We start from the raw sequence: 18,397 nt of genomic DNA on the forward strand, positions 1-18,397 counted from the left end.
CATTCCTAGGATCATTCTCGTAAACCTCCTCTGGACCCTCTCCAGAGCCAGCACATCCTTCCACACACATCCTTCCTCCTGCCTGACTAGCACCTTATTAAGCCTCAGCATTATACTGTATATCCCTGTTTTTATATTTTAGTACTCTCGAAATAAATGCTAGCTTTGCGGTGGCCCAATAAGTTTGAAGTTCTTAAAAGTATGGGCGCAGCGGTAGAGTTGCTGCCTTACAGCGAATGCAGCGCCGGAGACCCGGGTTCGATCCCGACTACGGGTGCTGTCTGTACGGAGTTTGTACGTTCTCCCCGTGACCCGCGTGGGTTTTCTCCGAGATCTTCGGTTTCCTCCCACACTCCAAAGACGTACCGGTTTGTCGGTGAATTGGCTTGGTAAATGTAAAAATTGTCCCTAGTGGGTGTAGGACGGTGTTAATGTGTGGGGATCGCTGGTCGGCACGGACCCGGTGGGCCGAAAGGGCCTGTTTCCGCGCTGTATCTCTAAACTAAACTAAACTAAACTAAAAGTATGCATTTTGCCTTTGTTTTTCTGCCTCTAATCCGCCCGGTGATCTCCATCAGTCATGGCCACAGAGCAGACAGGTAACTTGGCATGGGGGTGATTTACCTGGAAATGTTTGCATTGCCTACTCACCAAACCAATTGTTGTCTGCCCCGTCATAAGTCTTTGTCTGTCGTTTGTTGTTGCTTTGGTTGTGAACCTTAACATCCATGTTTTCCATTTTGGACGGAGAAGATTTCTGGCGCGGAAGCTTAGTTCAAAACCTCCCATTTTATTTCGTTTGGTGTTGCATCTTCAGTGTTTAAATTACATCCGGTGCAGAGTGAAGAGTATTTTTGTTGTCATATGTTCCAAAATGGCACAACGGCGGCGCGGTGGCGCAGCGGTAGAGTTGCCGCCTTACAGCGAATGCAGCGCCTGAGACTCAGGTTCGAACCTGACTACGGGCGCCGTCTGTACGGAGTTTGTACGTTCTCCCCGTGACCCGCGTGGGTTTTCTCCGAGATATTCGGTTTCCTCCCACACTCCAAAGACGTACAGGTTTGTAGGTTAATTGACTGCGTAAAATGTAAAAATTGTCCCTAGTGTGTGTAGGATAGTGTTAGTGTGCGGGGGTCGCTGGGCGGCGCGTTCCTGGTGGGCCGAAGGGCCTGTTTCTGCGCTGTATCTCGAAATCTAAAAAAAATGACATTCTTTTTTTTGATAAATATTTTTATTAAACATAAGTACATATTAATAAAATATACTTATCACATACATTCGTAATATTATTAATATTAACAATTATGTCTTATATATTTCTATACTTTTTTTCCAGAGAGGGAAAGATAGAGAAAAATAAAATAAAAATAAGAAATCCAAATTGGAGAAATGAATGGAGTATTAAAAAAGTTGTCTATCATTGGAGATATATCAATGATTTATTATACATAATTCTTCCTCCATTCCATTATTCAGGCCACAGTCAGGTCCTCGCACCAAGCCATTTTGACCCTTTAAATATGCAATAAATGGAGACCATATTCCGCTGAAAAGATTCAACCTGTCCATTAGTACAAGTCTCAATCTTTCCAGATGAAGTGTCTCCGACATTCCTGTAATCCACATTTTAATTGTGGGGGATGTAGGACCTTTCCAGAATTTCAATATTAATTTTTTCCCAATTATTAAACTATAATCAATAAAAATTCTTTGATTCATTGTTATTAATTGATCTGTTTCTAATATTCCCAGTATTATTAAGTTTGAGTCAGGGATCAGCTTCATATTAACAACATTCGAAATTATTTTATTCGAAAAAATGACATTCTTACTTGCAGCAGCACAACAATTATGTAAACATAGTACTCAGTAGATACCATAATTAAAAACAACATAGACAATAGACAATAGGTGCAGGAGGAGGCCATTCGGTGCTTCGAGCCAGCACCACCATTCAATGTGATCATGGCTGATCATTCTCAATCAGTACCCCTTTCCGGCCTTCTCCCAAATTTAAACATTCAATAAAATAAAATTTAAAAATGTAGTCCAAAAAACATAAACAAAGTCCAATGTCCCTCGTACAACCAAGGCAGTTGAGTTTAGTTTAATGTAATGTGTACTGAGGTACAGCAAAAAACTTTTGTTGCTTGCTAACCAGTCAGTGGAAACTCAGCACATGATTACAATCGAACCGTCCACAGTGTACAGATACAGGGTAAAGGGAGTAACGTTTAGTGCAGGATAAAGTCCAATAGCCCGAGGGTTTCCAATTTGGTAGATGGCAGCTCAGGACCGCTCTCTGGTTGTGGTAGGATGGTTCAGTTGCCTGACAACAGCTGGGAAGAAACTGTCCCTGAATCTGGAGGTGTGCGTTTTCACACTTCTATACGTCTTGCCTGATGGGAGAGGGGAGAAGAGGGATTGCAGTTTAGTTGGAGTTCACAGTGTTTAATATCCTCCGCTCAGTCCGTCTCAACCAACCTGATCTCCCAGTGGTTCAGCACTTCAACTCCTCCTCCCATTCCCAATCTGTCCTTTCTGTCCTGGGCCTCCTCCATTGTCAGAGTGAGGCCCAGCACAAATTGGAGGAACAGCACCTCATATTTTGCTTGGGCAGCTTACACCCCAACGGTATGAACATTGACTTGTCTAACTTCAGGTAGTCCCTGCTTCCTCTCTCTATCCCCTCCCCCTTCCCAGTTCTCCCACTGGTCTTCTTGTCTCCGACTCCATCCTATCTTTGTCCCGCCCCCCTCCCCTGACATCAGTCTGAAGAATGGTCTCGACCCGAAACGTCACCCATTCCTTCTCTCCCGAGATGCTGTCTGACCCGCTGAGTTACTCCAGTTTTTTGTGTCTACCTTCGTGTTTAATAGCCTGATTGTTGATGAGAAGTAGCTGTTCCTGAACCTGGACATTGATAGGACAGGTTTAGAGGGATATGAGCCAAACGCAGGCAGGTGGGGCGAGTGTAGATGGGTCATGTTGGTCGGTGTGGGCAGGTTGGGCCAAAGGGCCTGTTTTCCACGCTGTATCACGCTATGACTGTTTGTTCAGGCTGCTCATCATTACCTTTAGTACAAAGAATACAGCAGTCTTTGGCGCAAGTGCTGCCGAGTGGTTTAGTGCAAAAATTGGAACCAGATTTGTACCACATTGACTTAGGAACAGCTGTTCACTGTTTGTCTTGCCTTTTGGGATGCACTAAATGATGTGATGTTATTACATGTGCATGGTAAATTCAAAGTAGTAGCAAATTCATGGAGTGAAAGCAAGTTACTAACAATGTGATAATTATTTATAATTAACAGTATGATCATTATTAATTGCTGAAATAAGCCTCAGGCATTGAAAATAATTTATTCTAATCATAAAGTTCATTCCTTCAGATTTTAATTGTTTTTGGAGTTGCTGAAAAGTTTTAATATTAAATGTTTCTTCTTGTTTCCTGCAATCTTTCTTTCCCTCTGTTTCCCTTTCTGATCTTAATTGGCCATTGATCAGAGCCGTTTTAATCTATTTACTGCATAGTGCTTTGGTCTGAATGATGATGATGATAATCTCTTGATTCTCTGTTCACTCAGGCACTTATTCATATGAGGGAACTGCTATAGTTCTGACAGTTTCTGATTTTAATTCAGATTTCCAGCATCTGTAATATTTGATTTTTGTTTCCACAAATTGTGTTAAGATTTTGTTTTAATCGCAAGATCTAGATCTTCATCTTTGATGGGATTATTCTTTCAAGGTTTTTGCTTTAAGCTTTCAATAAGTTCATAAGTGTTAAGTCAAGTCAAGTCAATTTTATTTGTACAGCACATTTAAAAACAACCCACGTTGACCAAAGTGCTGTACATCAGTTCAGGTACTAAGAACGAATATACAATGGTACACATCATAACAGCACATACATAAACAGTTCACAGCGCCCCCTCAGAGGGCCTCAAACGTCAGGGAATAGAAGTAGGTTTTGAGCCTGGACTTAAAGGAGTCGATGGAGGGGGCAGTTCTGATGGGGAGAGGGATGCTGTTCCACAGTCTAGGAGCTGCAACCGCAAAAGCGCGGTCACCCCTGATCTTAAGCCTAGACCGCGGGATAGTCAGTAGCCCCAAGTCGGCCGACCTGAGGGACCTGGAGATAGAGAGGTGGGTTAGAAGATTTTTGATATAGGAGGGGGCAAGCCCATTTAGGGCTTTGTATGTGAATAGGAGGAGCTTGAAATTGATTCTGTACCACACTGGGAGCCAGTGGAGAGAGGCCAGAATCGGGGTGATGTGGTCCCTTTTACGGGTACCCGTCAGGAGTCTCGCTGCGGCGTTTTGGACCAATTGCAGGCGGGACAGGGATGATTGGCTGATCCCAGTGTACAGGGAGCTGCAGTAGTCTAGGCGGGAGGAAATGAATGCGTGGATGATTTTTTTCTAGATCGTCAAATTGGAGGAATAGCCATTCGGCCCATTAAGTCTACTCCACCAATCTACCACGTCTGAAGAAGGGTCTCGGCCCGAAACGTCACCCATTCCTTCTCTCCAGAGATGCTGCCTGACCCGCTGAGTTACTCCAACTTTATGCCTATCCTGGCTGATCTATCTCTCCTTCCTAACCCCATCCTCCTGCCTTCTCCCCATAACCCCTGACACCCGTACTAATATTCCTGTTGCTTTGACAAGCACGCTGTCCGAACTGAATCTGTTCCTTAAATTTTGCATAAAATTCCAATTCAGAAAATAACGTTCTGAATTTTGTATTGCTACATTTTCATTGTCCCCCTCGGTTTCAGTCACCTACTTTCACAGTAAAGGTTTTCCAAGTTGCTGGCAATGAAACACAAACCGAACAATTTCCCATCTTCCACAGCCAACAATGGGCCATTGTGGGCTCCACCCTTCCTTGTCGCCGCCCCTGCTTCGTCTGGCCTTTTCCCACCTCCAGTTCCCTCCCCTCTACTCTCAGTCTGAAGAAGGGTCCCGACCTGAAACGTCACCCATCCTTTTTCTCCAGAGATGCTGCCTCACCCACTGAGTTACTCCAGCACTTTATTTCTTCTAGTTTATTGTCACATGTATCGAGGTACAGTGAAAAGCTTTTGTTGCGTGCTAACCAGTCAGCAGAAACACAATACACGATTACAATCGAGCCAATTACAGTGTACAGATACATGATAAGGGAATAACATTTAGTGCAAAATAAAGTCCCATCAAAGATAGTCCAAATTTTTAAGTTCCTATCTCCACTGTAGATGTCAGTACATAGAAACATAGAAAATAGATGCAGGAGGAGGCCATTCGGCCCTTCGAGCCAGCACTGCCATTCAATGTGATCATGGCTGATCATTCACAATCAGTACCCCGTTCCTGCCCTCTCCCCATACCCCCTGACTCCGCTATCCTTAAGAGCTCTATTTAGCTCTCTCTTGAAAGCATCCAGAGAATTCAAGAGAGAGCTAGATAGAGCTCTTAAGGGTAGCGGAGTCAGGGGGTATGGGGAGAATGCAGGAATGGGATACTGATTGAGAATGATCAGCCATGATCACATTGAATGGTGGTGCTGGCTCGACGGGCCGAATGGCCTATTCCTGCACCTATTATCTATTGTCTAATTGGCCTCCACTGCCTTCTGAGGCAGAGAATTCCACAGATTCACAACTCTCTGACTGGAAAAGTTTTTCCTCATCTCCGTTCTAAATGGCCTACCCCTTATTCTTAAACTGTGGCCCCTTGTTCTGGACTCCCCCAACATTGGGAACATGTTTCCTGCCTCTAACGTGTCCAATCCCTTAATAATCTTATATGTTTCGATAAGATCCCCTCTCATCCTTCTAAATTCCAGTGTAATTTGAGACCATTGCTGTTGTTTTGCGGATGTTCAAATGATTTCCGTGCCAACTTTGCAATGTAATTTAATCCGTGATTTCAGGAGCGATGGCCGTCGATGGTCCTTGGCTTCCCTTCCATCGTCAGGCTATGGGACGAATACTCCGAGCTCCACTGTGTCCGTAAGTTCTCTTGCTTAACCTGTTGAACTGTCTAAACTCTATGTGCAGGAAGGAACTGCAGATGCTGGTTTAAACCGAAGATAGACACAAAAAGCTGGAGTGACTCAATTGACAATAGACAATAGGTGCAGGAGTTGGCCATTCGGCCCTTCGAGCCAGCACCGCCATTCAATGTGATCATGGCTGATCATCCACAATCAGTACCCCGTTCCTGCCTTCTCCCCATACTCCCCTATCCTTAAGAGCTCTATCTAGCTCTCCCTTGAATGCATTCAGAGAATTGGCCTCCACTGCCTTCTGAGGCTGAGAATTCCACAGATTTACAACTCTCTGAGTGAAAAAGTTTTTCCTCATCTCAGTTCTAAATGGACACATTTATGACTTCAAATGTTTTAAACTTCAATAGTTAAAGATTCCTCTTCAAACTACCTGTCTTATTCTATTTTAGACAGACATTAGACAATAGGTGCAGGAGGAGGCCGTTCGGCCCTTTGAGCCAGCACCGCCATTCAATGTGATCATGGCTGATCATTCCCAATCAGTACCCCGTTCCTGCCCTTCTCCCCATACCCCCTGACTCCGCTATCCTTAAGAGCTCTATACAGCTCTCTCTTGAATGCATTCAGAGAATTGGCCTCCACTGCCGTCTGAGGCAGAGAATTCCACAGATTTACAACTCTCTGACTGAAAAAGTTTTTCCTCATCTCAGTTCTAAATGGCCTACCCCTTATTCTTAAACTGTGGCCCCTGGTTCTGGACTTCCCCAACATTGGGAACATGTTTCCTGCCTCTAACGTGTCCAATCCCTTAATAATCTTATATGTTTCAATAAGATCCCCTCTCATCCTTCTAATTTCCAGTGAATACAAGCCTCGTCGCTCCAGTCTTTCAACATACGACAGTCCCGCCAATCTGGGAATTGACCAAGTGTACCTAAGCTGCTCTCCCTCAATAGCAAGAATGTCCTTCCTCAAATTTGGAGACCAAAACTGCACACAGTACTCCAGGTGCTGTCTCACTAGGGCCCTGTACAACTGCAGAAGGACCTCTTTGCTCCTATACTCAACTCCTCTTGTTATGAAGGTCAACATCCCATTAGCTTTCTTCACTGCCTGCTGTACCTGCATGCTTCCTTTCAGTGACTGATGCACTAGGACACCCAGACCTCTTTGTACTTCCCCATTTCCTAACTTGACACCATTCAGATAATAATCTGCCTTCCTGTTCTTACCACCAAAGTGGATAACCTCACACTTATCCACATTAAACTGCATCTGCTATCCATCCGCCCACTCGCACAAACTGTCCAAGTCACCCTGCATCCTTTATAGCATCCTCCTCACAGTTCACACTGCCACCCAGCTTTGTGTCATCTGCAAATTTGCTAATGTTACGGCCGCCATTGGTGGAGCGGGAGCACGTGGCCGCCGGCTGGTTGAGGTCACGTGGGGCGCGGGGCGGTGACGTCACCCTTTGTCCCTTATTTGGGAGTGAGGAAGTTGGCAACCCTACTCGGAGATGCTGCCTGTCCCGCTGAGTTGCTCCAGCTTCACGTGTCTATCTTTTGGTCTTAACTCTATAGAGGCAGCAGTAGATTGTAAACCATCCCCTGCCTGAATAGGTGGAAAATAACAATACCCTTATGTTTTGCCTTGTGCTAAAACAACACCAAAGGTGGCAGCTCAAGTAGAGAGGCTGGTGAAGCGGGCATATGCCACACTTGCCTTCTTTGCTCGGGGCCTTGAATGTAAGAGTCAGGAAGTCATGATACAGCTTGGTTTGAATGTTCTGCCCCATGACCGCGCTGGTTTTCTCCGGTTAAACAGGAGAAACAGAACATTTTGTTCAAATGATGAGCTCAGAAAAATCATTGTCTGTCGTCAGCAGACTGGTTTAGTCTGCCGGGGCGGCACGGTGGCGCAGCGGTAGAGTTGCCGCCTTACAGTGCCAGCGACCCGGGTTCGATACTGACTATGGGTGCTGCAGAGAAATCCCCACCCCGTCTCCCATTTCCGACGGTTCGTCGTTTTATTCTGAGGCTGTGCCCTGCGGTCCGAGACTCGCCCAACTTTAATCTAACGGTCTGAAGAAGGGTCTCAACCCGAAACGTCACCCATTCCTTCTCTCTCTCGAGATGCTGCCTGACCCGCTGAGTTACTCCAGCATTTTGCGAATAAATCGATTTGTACCAGCGTCTGCAGTTATTTTCTTATACTATATATATATTTATCTAACGGTTGGTGTTTTTCCCTCTCTCTCTCCCTCTCTCTCTCTCTCTCTCTCTCTCTCTCTCTCTCTCTCTCTCTCTCTCTCTCTCTCTCTCTCTCTCTCTCTCTCTCTCTCTCTCTCTCTCTCTGTCTCTCTCTCTCTCTCGATGATTTTGCAGTCATTGTGTTCGTCGCAAGAAAAGCTGCATCAGTTGCCATACCAGCCGACTGCCGACGAGCTGCACTTCCTCTCCAAGCACTTCTGCAGCACCGACGCCATCTCCAACGAGGAGCGACGCCGGCCGATTTCAATGCGGCCACGTTCCAGGAGTCTTAGGTATGTACCCTCTGACTTGAGAGGGTGGGATGGGGGAAGGGGGGGGGGGGGGTGGGTGGGGTGGGGGAAGGGGGGGGGGGGTGGGTGGGAGGGGGGGAAATGTGTCCTGGAGATGTTTTAAAGTTTTACTTCAGTTGAAAACGACAGGCGCTCCTCACCTTTAGATAGTTCCTCTGTCCCTCCCGTCCCCTCCTCCTTCCCAGATCTCCCTCTATCTTCCTGTCTCCACCTATATCCTTCCTTTGTCCCGCCCCCCTGACATCAGTCTGAAGAAGGGTCTCGACCCGAAACGTCACCCATTCCTTCTCTCCCGAGATGCTGCCTGACCTGCTGAGTTACTCCAGCATTTTGTGAATAAAAACCTTCGATTTGTACCAGCATCTGCAGTTATCTTCTTATGCTCCTCAACTCACGTTCCGGGTTAAGTTCCGAGAAACCCATGGCAAACCGAAAATATCGTACGTCGAAATGCATTTAGTGCGCCTGATCACATGGCCGTAAGCGAGCTGTGGGTCGCTGCCATTCGCACCATCGCAAAGTCGAACCGTCGCGAGTCGAAGCATCGGAATTCGGAGAGCACCTGCCTCGCTTAGTTTCAGAGATCTTTGCCACAGAAGGCTGTGGAGGCCAAGTCAATGGATGGATAGATTCTTGATTAGTGCGGGTTTTAGGGGTTAGAAACATAGAAAATAGGTGCAGGAGTAGGCCATTCGGCCCTTCGAGCCTGCACCGCCATTCAATATGATCATGGCTGATCATCCAACTCAGTACCCCATACCTGCCTTCTCTCCATACCCCCTGATCCCTTTAGCCACAAGGGCCACATCTAACTCCCTCTTAAATATAGCCAATGAACTAGCCTCAACTACCTTCTGTGGCAGAGAATTTCACAGATTCACCACTCTCTGTGTGAAAAAAAACTTTCTCATCTCGGTCCTAAAAGACTTCCCCCTTATCCTTAAACTGTGACCCCTTGTTCTGGACTTCCCCAACATCGGGAACAATCTTCCTGCATCTAGCCTGTCCAACCCCTTAAGAATTTTGTACGTTTCTATAAGATCCCCCCTCAATCTTCTAAATTCCAGCGAGTACAAGCCGAGTCTATCCAGTCTTTCTTCATATGAAAGTCCTGCCATCCCAGGAATCAATCTGGTGAACCTTCTCTGTACTCCCTCTATGGCAAGAATGTCTTTCCTCAGATTAGGAGACCAAAACTGTACGCAATACTCCAGGTGTGGTCTCACCAATGCCCTGTACAACGGCAGCAGAACCTCCCTGCTCCTATACTCAAATCCCCTCGCTATGAATGCCAACATACCAACATCCTCAACTTACGTTCCGGGTTAAGTTCCGAGAATCCCATCGCAAACCGAAAATATCGTACGTCGAGGGAGTGAGAGGGAGGGGGGAGGGTGGGGGAGGGGAGAGGGAGAGGAGGGGGAGAGGGGGGGGGGGGGGAGGGGGGAGGGGGGGGGAGGGGAGGGATGGAGGGAGGAGACGGTGCTGCACTAATGCAGGAGAGGTTTGGGCCCAATGGGTCCACTTGGTCTAGTTTCTTTAAAAAAACAAACATGGGGACCTTTAGATGGGAACTATGCCCCAGTACCATGACAGAATTAGCATACAAATAGAAGGGACCAACCCCTCTGGACCCTGATGTGATTTATCGCTAATGATGTGGTCCAATTTTTATTGAATTCTGTTGAATACTTTCATCACCGTTAAATATAGATTCGGACACTGTGTGAAGAAGGGTCTCGACCCGAAACGTCACCCATTCCTTCTCTGTCTTGATTTTTGAATTCCTATCTTTGGACTAGACTTTTGTAATAATTTATACATTGAAGATATAAATTTTTTAGTTCCCTTGCCCTGAATCAAGGATTCAATTCCTTTAATTTGAAATAGAAACATTGAAAAGTTGATAGTAGAAAAAAATACTATTCCCTGGAATTTGATATTTGTTTCTCAATTGAGAAAATGTCAAAGAATTATTTCCTTCATAGCAATGTCTCTTAAACACCGCTATCGTATTGACCTCAAGAGCAAGATTCCAGCACCTGCAGTTCCTGAGTCTCTGGGGCTTTTGAATTGTTGATTATTACCATTATTACTCCAGACATAAGTTCATAAGTGATAGGCGCAGAACTAGGCCATTCGGCCCATCAGGTCTACTCCACCATTCAATCACGGTTGATCTATCTTTCCCTCTCAACCCTGCCTTATCCCCACAACCCCTGACACCCGTACTAATCTAGAATGTGGCAATCTCTGCCTTAAAAATACCCAGTGACTTGGCCTCCACAGACTTCCGTGTCAATGAATTCCACAGATTCACCACCTCCTGACTAAAGAAATTCCTCCTCATCTCCTTCCCAGAGGAAGGTCCTTTAATTCTGAGGCTGTGGCCTCTGTTCCGTGACACTCCCACTAGTGGAAACATCCTCTCTGCATCCACTCTATCCAGGCCTTTCACTATTCGGTAAGTTTCAATGAGGTCCCCCCCCTCCTCATCCTTCCAAACTCCAGCGAGTACAGGCCCAGTGCCGACAGACGCTCATCTCATGTTACCCCGATCATTCCCAGCATCACTGACTGGATACAAATGGCTGGAAATGGAACCCATATCTCCTGCAACCGCAGAAGATGCAACACCTGTCCCTTTACATGTAAACTTTAAACTGTGAATAACACCGATTTCAAAGAAACTTCTTCCATTGGCACCAAAGGGACGGCGGTGAGTAAGGTGGGCCTAAAATTGTTCCGTTATCGTGTGCCGTTTTGGCTGTAGGTCAGGAACAAACAAACAAACAAACGAATGAGAGTTTTAGTATATAGATGGGCCAAATGCAGGCAGGTGGGACTAGTGTAGATGGGGCACGTTGGTCAGCGTGGGCAAGTTGAGATGTAGGGCCTGTTTCCACGCTGTAAGTCTCTATGACTCTGCTCTACGCCCCTCTCACACAGCTCCCCCTCTATGATTCCATTATGGACCCACATGGTCACAAGGGGGAACGTGCAAACTCCATACAGACAGCAACCGTGGTCAGGATCGAACTGGGGTCTCCGGTGCTGTGAGGCAGCAGCTCTACCAGCTGCGCCACCGCGCTGATCTGATCAATTGTTTGCACACAATTAACAGAAAGCAAGATAGACACAAAAAGCTGGGGCAACTCAGCGGGACAGGCAGCATCTCTGGAGAGGAGGAAAGGGTGATGTTTCGGGACGAGACCCTTCTTCAGACTGGTTAGGGATAAGGGAAACAATAGACAATAGACAATAGGTGCAGGAGGAGGCCATTCGGCCCTTCGAGCCAGCACCGCCATTCAATGTGATCATGGCTGATCATTCTCAATCAGTACCCCGTTCCTGCCTTCTCCCCATACCCCCTGACTCCGCTACCCTTAAGAGCTCGATCCAGCTCTCTCTTGAATGCATTCAGAGAATTGGCCTCCACTGCCTTCTGAGGCAGCGAATTCCACAGATTCACAACTCTCTGACTGAAAAGGTTTTTCCTCATCTCCGTTCTAAATGGACTACCCCTTATTCTTAAACTGTGGCCCCTTGTTCTGGAGGCTGTCACACATTACAATCGCTCCGCACTCTTACATCTCCGCTCCCACAGCAACATTTCTTACTTTATCACGTATCAATCCACTGTAAAAGGCTCAATTGTAATTGCGTGCAGTCTCCCCGCCGACTGGTTAGCACGCAACAAGGGCTTTTCACTGTACCTCAGTACACGTGACTATAAACCCAACTAAACTGAACACTTTCCCATCCTACTCAAGATATCTATTTCACGGGTGATTAGGTCAAGTCTGAAGAAGGGTCTCGACCCGAAACGTCACCCATTCCTTCTCCCCTGAGATACTGCCTGACCCGCTGAGTTACTCCAGCATTTTGTGACCCATTCCTTCTCTCCTGAGATGCTGCCTGTCCTGCTGAGTTACTCCAGCATTTTGTCACCCATTCCTTCTCCCCTGAGAAGCTGCCTGACCCGCTGAGTTACTCCAGCATTTTGTGAAATAAATAGGTCAAGGATATTGTTTTATTGAAAACTCGGTGACCTCCTAAACATCAGGGTTTAGACTTCAGGGGCGGTGCAATGGCGTAGCCGTCAAGTCGCTGCCTCCCGGCGCCAGAGACCCCGATCCGGACCCGACTGCAGGTGCTGTTTTGTACCGTTCTCCCTGTGATCAGCTGTGCATTGGACTTCAGTTCCAACATTCGGTTCAATTTGACTTCAAGCCACCAGTTAACCACCTCATTGCCGTCGGGTTCGACGGGCCGGCGGGTCTGTGGGATTCAGGTCTTCTGCCGCCCCACCTCAACGCACTAAGACCTGGCAACGCAGGAACGATATAAACACCGGCCGTTCTGTTACGTCACCTCGTGGAGTCCCAGGAGGTCCTTTGATTAAATCTTGCAGTGGATCAAGTGCCCCAAAGCTCATGAAATGTTGTCTGTCTCGTTCACAGCCCTGGCCGATCGCCAGCCTGCTTTGATAATGAAATTATTATGATGAACCATGTCTACAAAGAGCGATTTCCAAAGGTAATTACCCTGCGCCTTGACTCTGCACCTGACATTGTGTTTTGCATGTTAAAAAAAAAAAGTGTCAAATGTTTCCAAAGATCGTTTCTCCAAAACTGGATTGCCTGTGTGTAGGCTGGTGCTGCCGATGCTGGTTTGTATCGAAGACAGACACAAAACGCTGGAGTAACTCAGCGGGTCAGGCAGCATCTCTGGAGAAAAGGAACAAGTGACGTTTCGGGTCGAGACCCTTCTTCAGACTGACCCGCTGAGTTACTCCAGCATTTTGTGTCTTCCTTTGATTTAGATCTCTGGAGAAAAGGTATAGACAATAGACAACATATAATAGGTGCAGGAGGAGGCCATTCGGCCCTTCGAGCCATTCAATGTGATCATGGCTGATCATTCTCAATCAGTACCCCGTTCCTGCCTTCTCCCCATACCCCCTGACTCCACTATCCTTAAGAGCTCTATCTAGCTCTCCCTTGAATGCATTCAGAGAATTGGCCTCCACTGCCTTCTGAGGCAGAGAATTCCACAGATTCACAACTCTCTGACTGAAAAGGTTTTTCCTCATCTCCGTTCTAAATGGCCCGCCCCTTATTCTTAAACTGTGGCCCCTGGTTCTGGGCTCCCCCAACACTGGGAACATGTTTCCTGCCTCTAACGTGTCTAACCCCTTAATAATCTTATATGTTTCGATAAGATCCCCTCTCATCCTTCTAAATTCCAGTGTAGACAAGCCCAGTCGCTCCAGTCCTTTGGGAGACATTGTGCGTCAAAATGTCTGAAGAAAGGTTTTGACCTGGAATGTCACCTATTCCATTTCTCCACAGATGCCGCCCGCCTGACCCTCTACCCACTCCAACGATTATGCCTGACTACAAATATCCTCTTCCCAGCCATCTTATTCCTTTCCCTATAGTCATTTCTGCACATCACGCACAGGATCAGAATAAAACCATTCATTTCAGCCCAAAAGGATTTTCAAAGATCTCCTGGGTAGACGCAGAATGCTGGAGTAACTCAGCGGGTCAGGCAGCATCTCGGGAGAGAAGGAATGGGTGACGTTTCGGGTCGAGACCATTCTTCGGACTGATGCGCTGAGTTACTCCAGCATTTTGTGTCGACCTCCCATTTAGGCCCAGCATCTTGCAGTTTTTTTCCCTTCGTATATCTCTTGGTTGTCATTTTTTTAAAGGAACACGCGTGCTACTGAATACCAAATTTCCGCGCAGATTTTAAAATCCGTCGTTCGTTTGTTCATCCGCCATTTTCTGATGGAAATTTTGTCGAGATGCATTATGAGGCCACAATAGAGAGAATCGTTGTACATCATTCATGACCCTTAGAGTGGCTGCAGTCGTGGAACACTGCAAAGTATGGTCATTAAATTCGGCTTTTGAGTATCACCTGTACATTAAAAAGGCTTAAATAGCCTGTCCGAGAAAAATCTAAAATGGTCAATTGAGTTGGAAGAGCAGGCAAAAAAAAAAGGCCTTTTCTACGGAGATGCTATCCGACCCTCTGAGTTACTCCAGCACTTTGTAGATCATTCCGTTGTTACTTCTCGAATCTGGACATCTCTAGAATCGTTTCGAAGTAAATCAACAATGCGTTTTCAAAAGGGAAGGCCAGATTTATATTCCAGGTGTTATTACTTATTATTGAGAGTCTGTATTTTTTAAATTCTGAGTTGGATGTGCCAGCAAATTTTCTTTAAAGGCCTGATAGGGTTTATTTTCTGTTTAGCGCGCTAACTGAGTTGTTCTGTTCCTCAGGCCACAGCCCAGATGGAAGAAAGGCTGCAGGATATTATCACCAGCTACTCTCCTGACAATGTTCTTCCACTGGCAGATGGGGTCCTCAGCTTTGCTCATCATCAGATCATCGAGTTGGCACGAGATTGCCTGGATAAATCCCGCCTGGGCCACATCACCTCAAGATACTTCTTCGAGTTGCAGGAGAAACTAGAAAAGTTGCTGCAGGAAGTAGGTGTTTCTTACAAATATTTGACGTCTTCTGCCTTTTTTTGGGAGGAAGGTCGGGTCAGGGGCAAGTTTCATTCCAAGCGGAAAGCCGATCTTGTTGCCCGACTCGGTTGGGCCTGGGAGGAGCTGCTCAAAGTACAACGAACAAACAAAACCGTTAACCGCGAAGATAAACCATGGTGTGTGGCGGGCAGGCAGTAGATAGTTACAGGAATGATCCCAGGAACGACTAGGTTAACCTATGATGAGCGTTTATCAGCACTGGGCCTGTACTCGCTGGAGTTTAGAAGGTCCTTCTACAGTTGTACCGGGCCCTGGTGAGACCGCACCTGGAGTACTGTGTGCAGTTTTGGTCTCCAAATTTGAGGAAGGATATTCTTGCTATTGAGGGCGTGCAGCGTAGGTTCACTAGGTTGATTCCCGGAATGGCGGGACTGTCGTATGTTGAAAGGCTGGAGCAATTAGGCTTGTATACACTGGAATTTAGAAGGATGAGGGGGGATCTTATTGAAACGTATAAGATAATTAGGGGATTGGACACATTAGAGGCAGGAAACATGTTCCCAATGTTGGGGGAGTCCAGAACAAGGGGCCACAGTTTAAGAATAAGGGGTAGGCCATTTAGAACGGAGATGAGGAAGAACCTTTTCAGTCAGAGAGTGGTGAAGGTGTGGAATTCTCTGCCTCAGAAGGCAGTGGAGGCCAGTTCGTTGGATGCTTTCAAGAGAGAGCTGGATAGAGCTCTTAAGGATAGCGGAGTGAGGGGGTATGGGGAGAAGGCAGGAACGGGGTACTGATTGAGAGTGATCAGCCATGATCGCATTGAATGGCGGTGCTGGCTCAAAGGGCTGAATGGCCTACTCCTGCACCTATTGTCTATTGTCTATTGTCTAAGAGCTGTATCTAGCTTATCCTTAAGAGCTGTATCTAGCTCTCTCTTGAATGCATTCAGAGAATTGGCCTCCACTGCCTTCTGAGGCAGAGAATTCCACAGATTCACAACTCTCTGACTGAAAAAGTTTTTCCTCATCAAAGTTCTAAATGGCCTACCCCTTATTCTTAAACTGTGGCCCCTTGTTCTGGACTCCCCCAACATTGGGAACATGTTTCCTTCCTCTTAACGTGTCCAACCCCTTAATAATCTTATACGTTTCGATAAGATCTCCTCTCATCCTTCTAAATTCCAGTGTATACAAGCCTAGTCGCTCCAGTCTTTCAACATATGACAGTCCCGCCATTCCGGGAATTAATCTAATAAACCTACGCTGCACGCCCTCAATGAAGGGGGACCTCATTGAAACACAGAACAGTGAAAGGCTTGGATAGAGTGGATGTGGAGAGGATGTTTCCACTGGTGGGAGTGTCTCGGACTAGTGGTCACAGCCTCAGAATTAAAGGACGTTCTTTTAGGAAGGAGATAAGGAGAAATGTCTTTAGTCAGAGGGTGGTGAATCTGTGGAATTTTTTTCCCACAGAGGCTGTGGAGAACAAGTCAGTGGATAATTTTACGGCAGAGATAGATAGATAGAGTTTTGATTGGTACGGGTGTCAGGGGTTATGGGCAGAAGGCAGGTGAATGGGGTTAGGAGGGAGAGATAGATCAACCATGATTAAATGGTGGAGTAGACTTAATGGGTCGAATGGCCTAATTCTGCTCCTATCAGATGAACTTATGATAGGACTGGGATCCCTGGGATGGCAGGACTTTCATATGAAGAAAGACTGGATAGACTCGGCTTGTACTCGCTGGAATTTAGAAGATTGAGGGGGGATCTTATAGAAACTTACAAAATTCTTAAGGGGTTGGACAGGCTAGATTGTTCCCGATGTTGGGGAAGTCCAGAACAAGGGGTCACAGTTTAAGGATAAGGGGGAAGTCTTTTAGGACCAAGATGAGAAAGTTTTTTTTCACACAGAGAGTGGTGAATCTGTAGAATTCTCTGCCACAGAGGGTAGTTGAGGCCAGTTCATTGGCTATATTTAAGAGAGAGTTAGATGTGGCCCTTGTGGCTAAAGGGATCAGGGGGTATGGAGAGTAGGCAGGTACGGGATACTGAGTTGGATGATCAACCATGATCATATTGAATGGCGGTGCAGGCTTGAAGGGCCGAATGGCCTACTCCTGCACCTATTTTCTATGTTTCTATGTTTCTATGAGGAGAGAAGGCAGGTACGGGTTACTGATTGTGGATGATCAGCCATGATCAGCCGGGTCACATTTTAAAGATAAGGGGGAAGTCTTTTGTGGCTAAAGGGATCAGGGGGTATGGAGCGAAGGCAGGTACGGGATACTGAGTTGGATGATCAGCCATGATCATATTGAATGGCAGTGCTGGCTCGAAGGGCCGAATGGCCTACTCCTGCACCTATTTTCTACGTTTCTATGACTGTTCGGTGAACTTTTGTATCTTTGTCGGTGCCAAATGTGCTGAAACTCGTGTACTGCCTAGGAGAGGTCTGCCTTGCGATTTTACCGGGTTGTACACAAAACAAAACATTTCGCTGTTTCAGTTTCAGTTTACTGTCATGTGTACCGAGGCCGTGTATCTGTACACGTGCATCTTATAGAGACGGATGAAAATCATAAAAGGACTAGACAAGCTAGATGCAGGAAAAATGTTCCCAATGATGGGGGAGTCCAGAACCAGGGGCCACACAGTCTAAGAATAAAGAGGAGGCCATTTAAAACTGAGGTGAGAAAAAAACTTTTTCACCCAGAGAGTTGTGAATTTGTGGAATTCTCTGCCACAGAAGGCAGTGGAGGCCAATTCACTGGATGAATTTAAAAGAGAGTTAGACAGAGCTCTAGGGGCTAGTGGAATCAAGGGATATGGGGAGAAGGCAGGCACTGGTTACTAATTGTGGATGATCAGCCATGATCACAATGAAACATTGAAACATAGAAACATAGAAAATAGGTGCAGGAGTAGGCCATTCGGCCCTTCGAGCCTGCACCGCCATTCAATATGATCATGGCTGATCATCCAACTCAGTATCCCGTACCTGCCTTCTCTCCATACCCCCTGATCCCTTTAGCCACAAGGGCCACATCTAACTCCCTCTTAAATATAGCCAATGAACTGGCCTCAACTACAGATACAGGGACAGAATCAGTCTTCACTTGGAGGATCGAGGGTTAATTAAGGATAGTCAACATGGCTTTGTTAATGGAAGGTCGTGTCTGACTAACTTGATTGAATTTTTTGAAGGGGTGACCAAGGAGGTAGATGGGGGTAGTGCAGTGGATGTGGTATACATGGATTTCAGTAAGGCTTTTGACAAGGTCCCACACAGGAGACTAGTCAAGAAGGTAAGAGCCCATGGGAT

General features: G+C 46.4%; 1 protein-coding gene across 11 annotated transcripts in view; it reads left to right on the forward strand.

Moving 5' to 3' along the window:
- LOC144592204 (microtubule-associated serine/threonine-protein kinase 4-like) overlaps positions 1–18,397 on the forward strand; it is a 344,807-nt gene that overhangs the window by 232,556 nt on the left and 93,854 nt on the right. For 9 of the 11 annotated variants that reach the window (XM_078396718.1, XM_078396720.1, XM_078396725.1 and 6 more), the window contains 5 exons: positions 579–599; positions 5,921–5,999; positions 8,386–8,543; positions 13,025–13,100; positions 14,861–15,070. In XM_078396718.1, the coding sequence (XP_078252844.1) occupies positions 579–599; positions 5,921–5,999; positions 8,386–8,543; positions 13,025–13,100; positions 14,861–15,070 (544 nt within the window). The remainder of the gene's footprint in view (positions 1–578; positions 600–5,920; positions 6,000–8,385; positions 8,544–13,024; positions 13,101–14,860; positions 15,071–18,397) is intronic. The other 2 variants (XM_078396719.1, XM_078396721.1) reach the window with 1 other exon arrangement.

Source organism: Rhinoraja longicauda, chromosome 3 (assembly GCF_053455715.1).
Source record: "Rhinoraja longicauda isolate Sanriku21f chromosome 3, sRhiLon1.1, whole genome shotgun sequence".
In the NCBI taxonomy this organism is placed as follows: domain Eukaryota; kingdom Metazoa; phylum Chordata; class Chondrichthyes; order Rajiformes; family Arhynchobatidae; genus Rhinoraja; species Rhinoraja longicauda.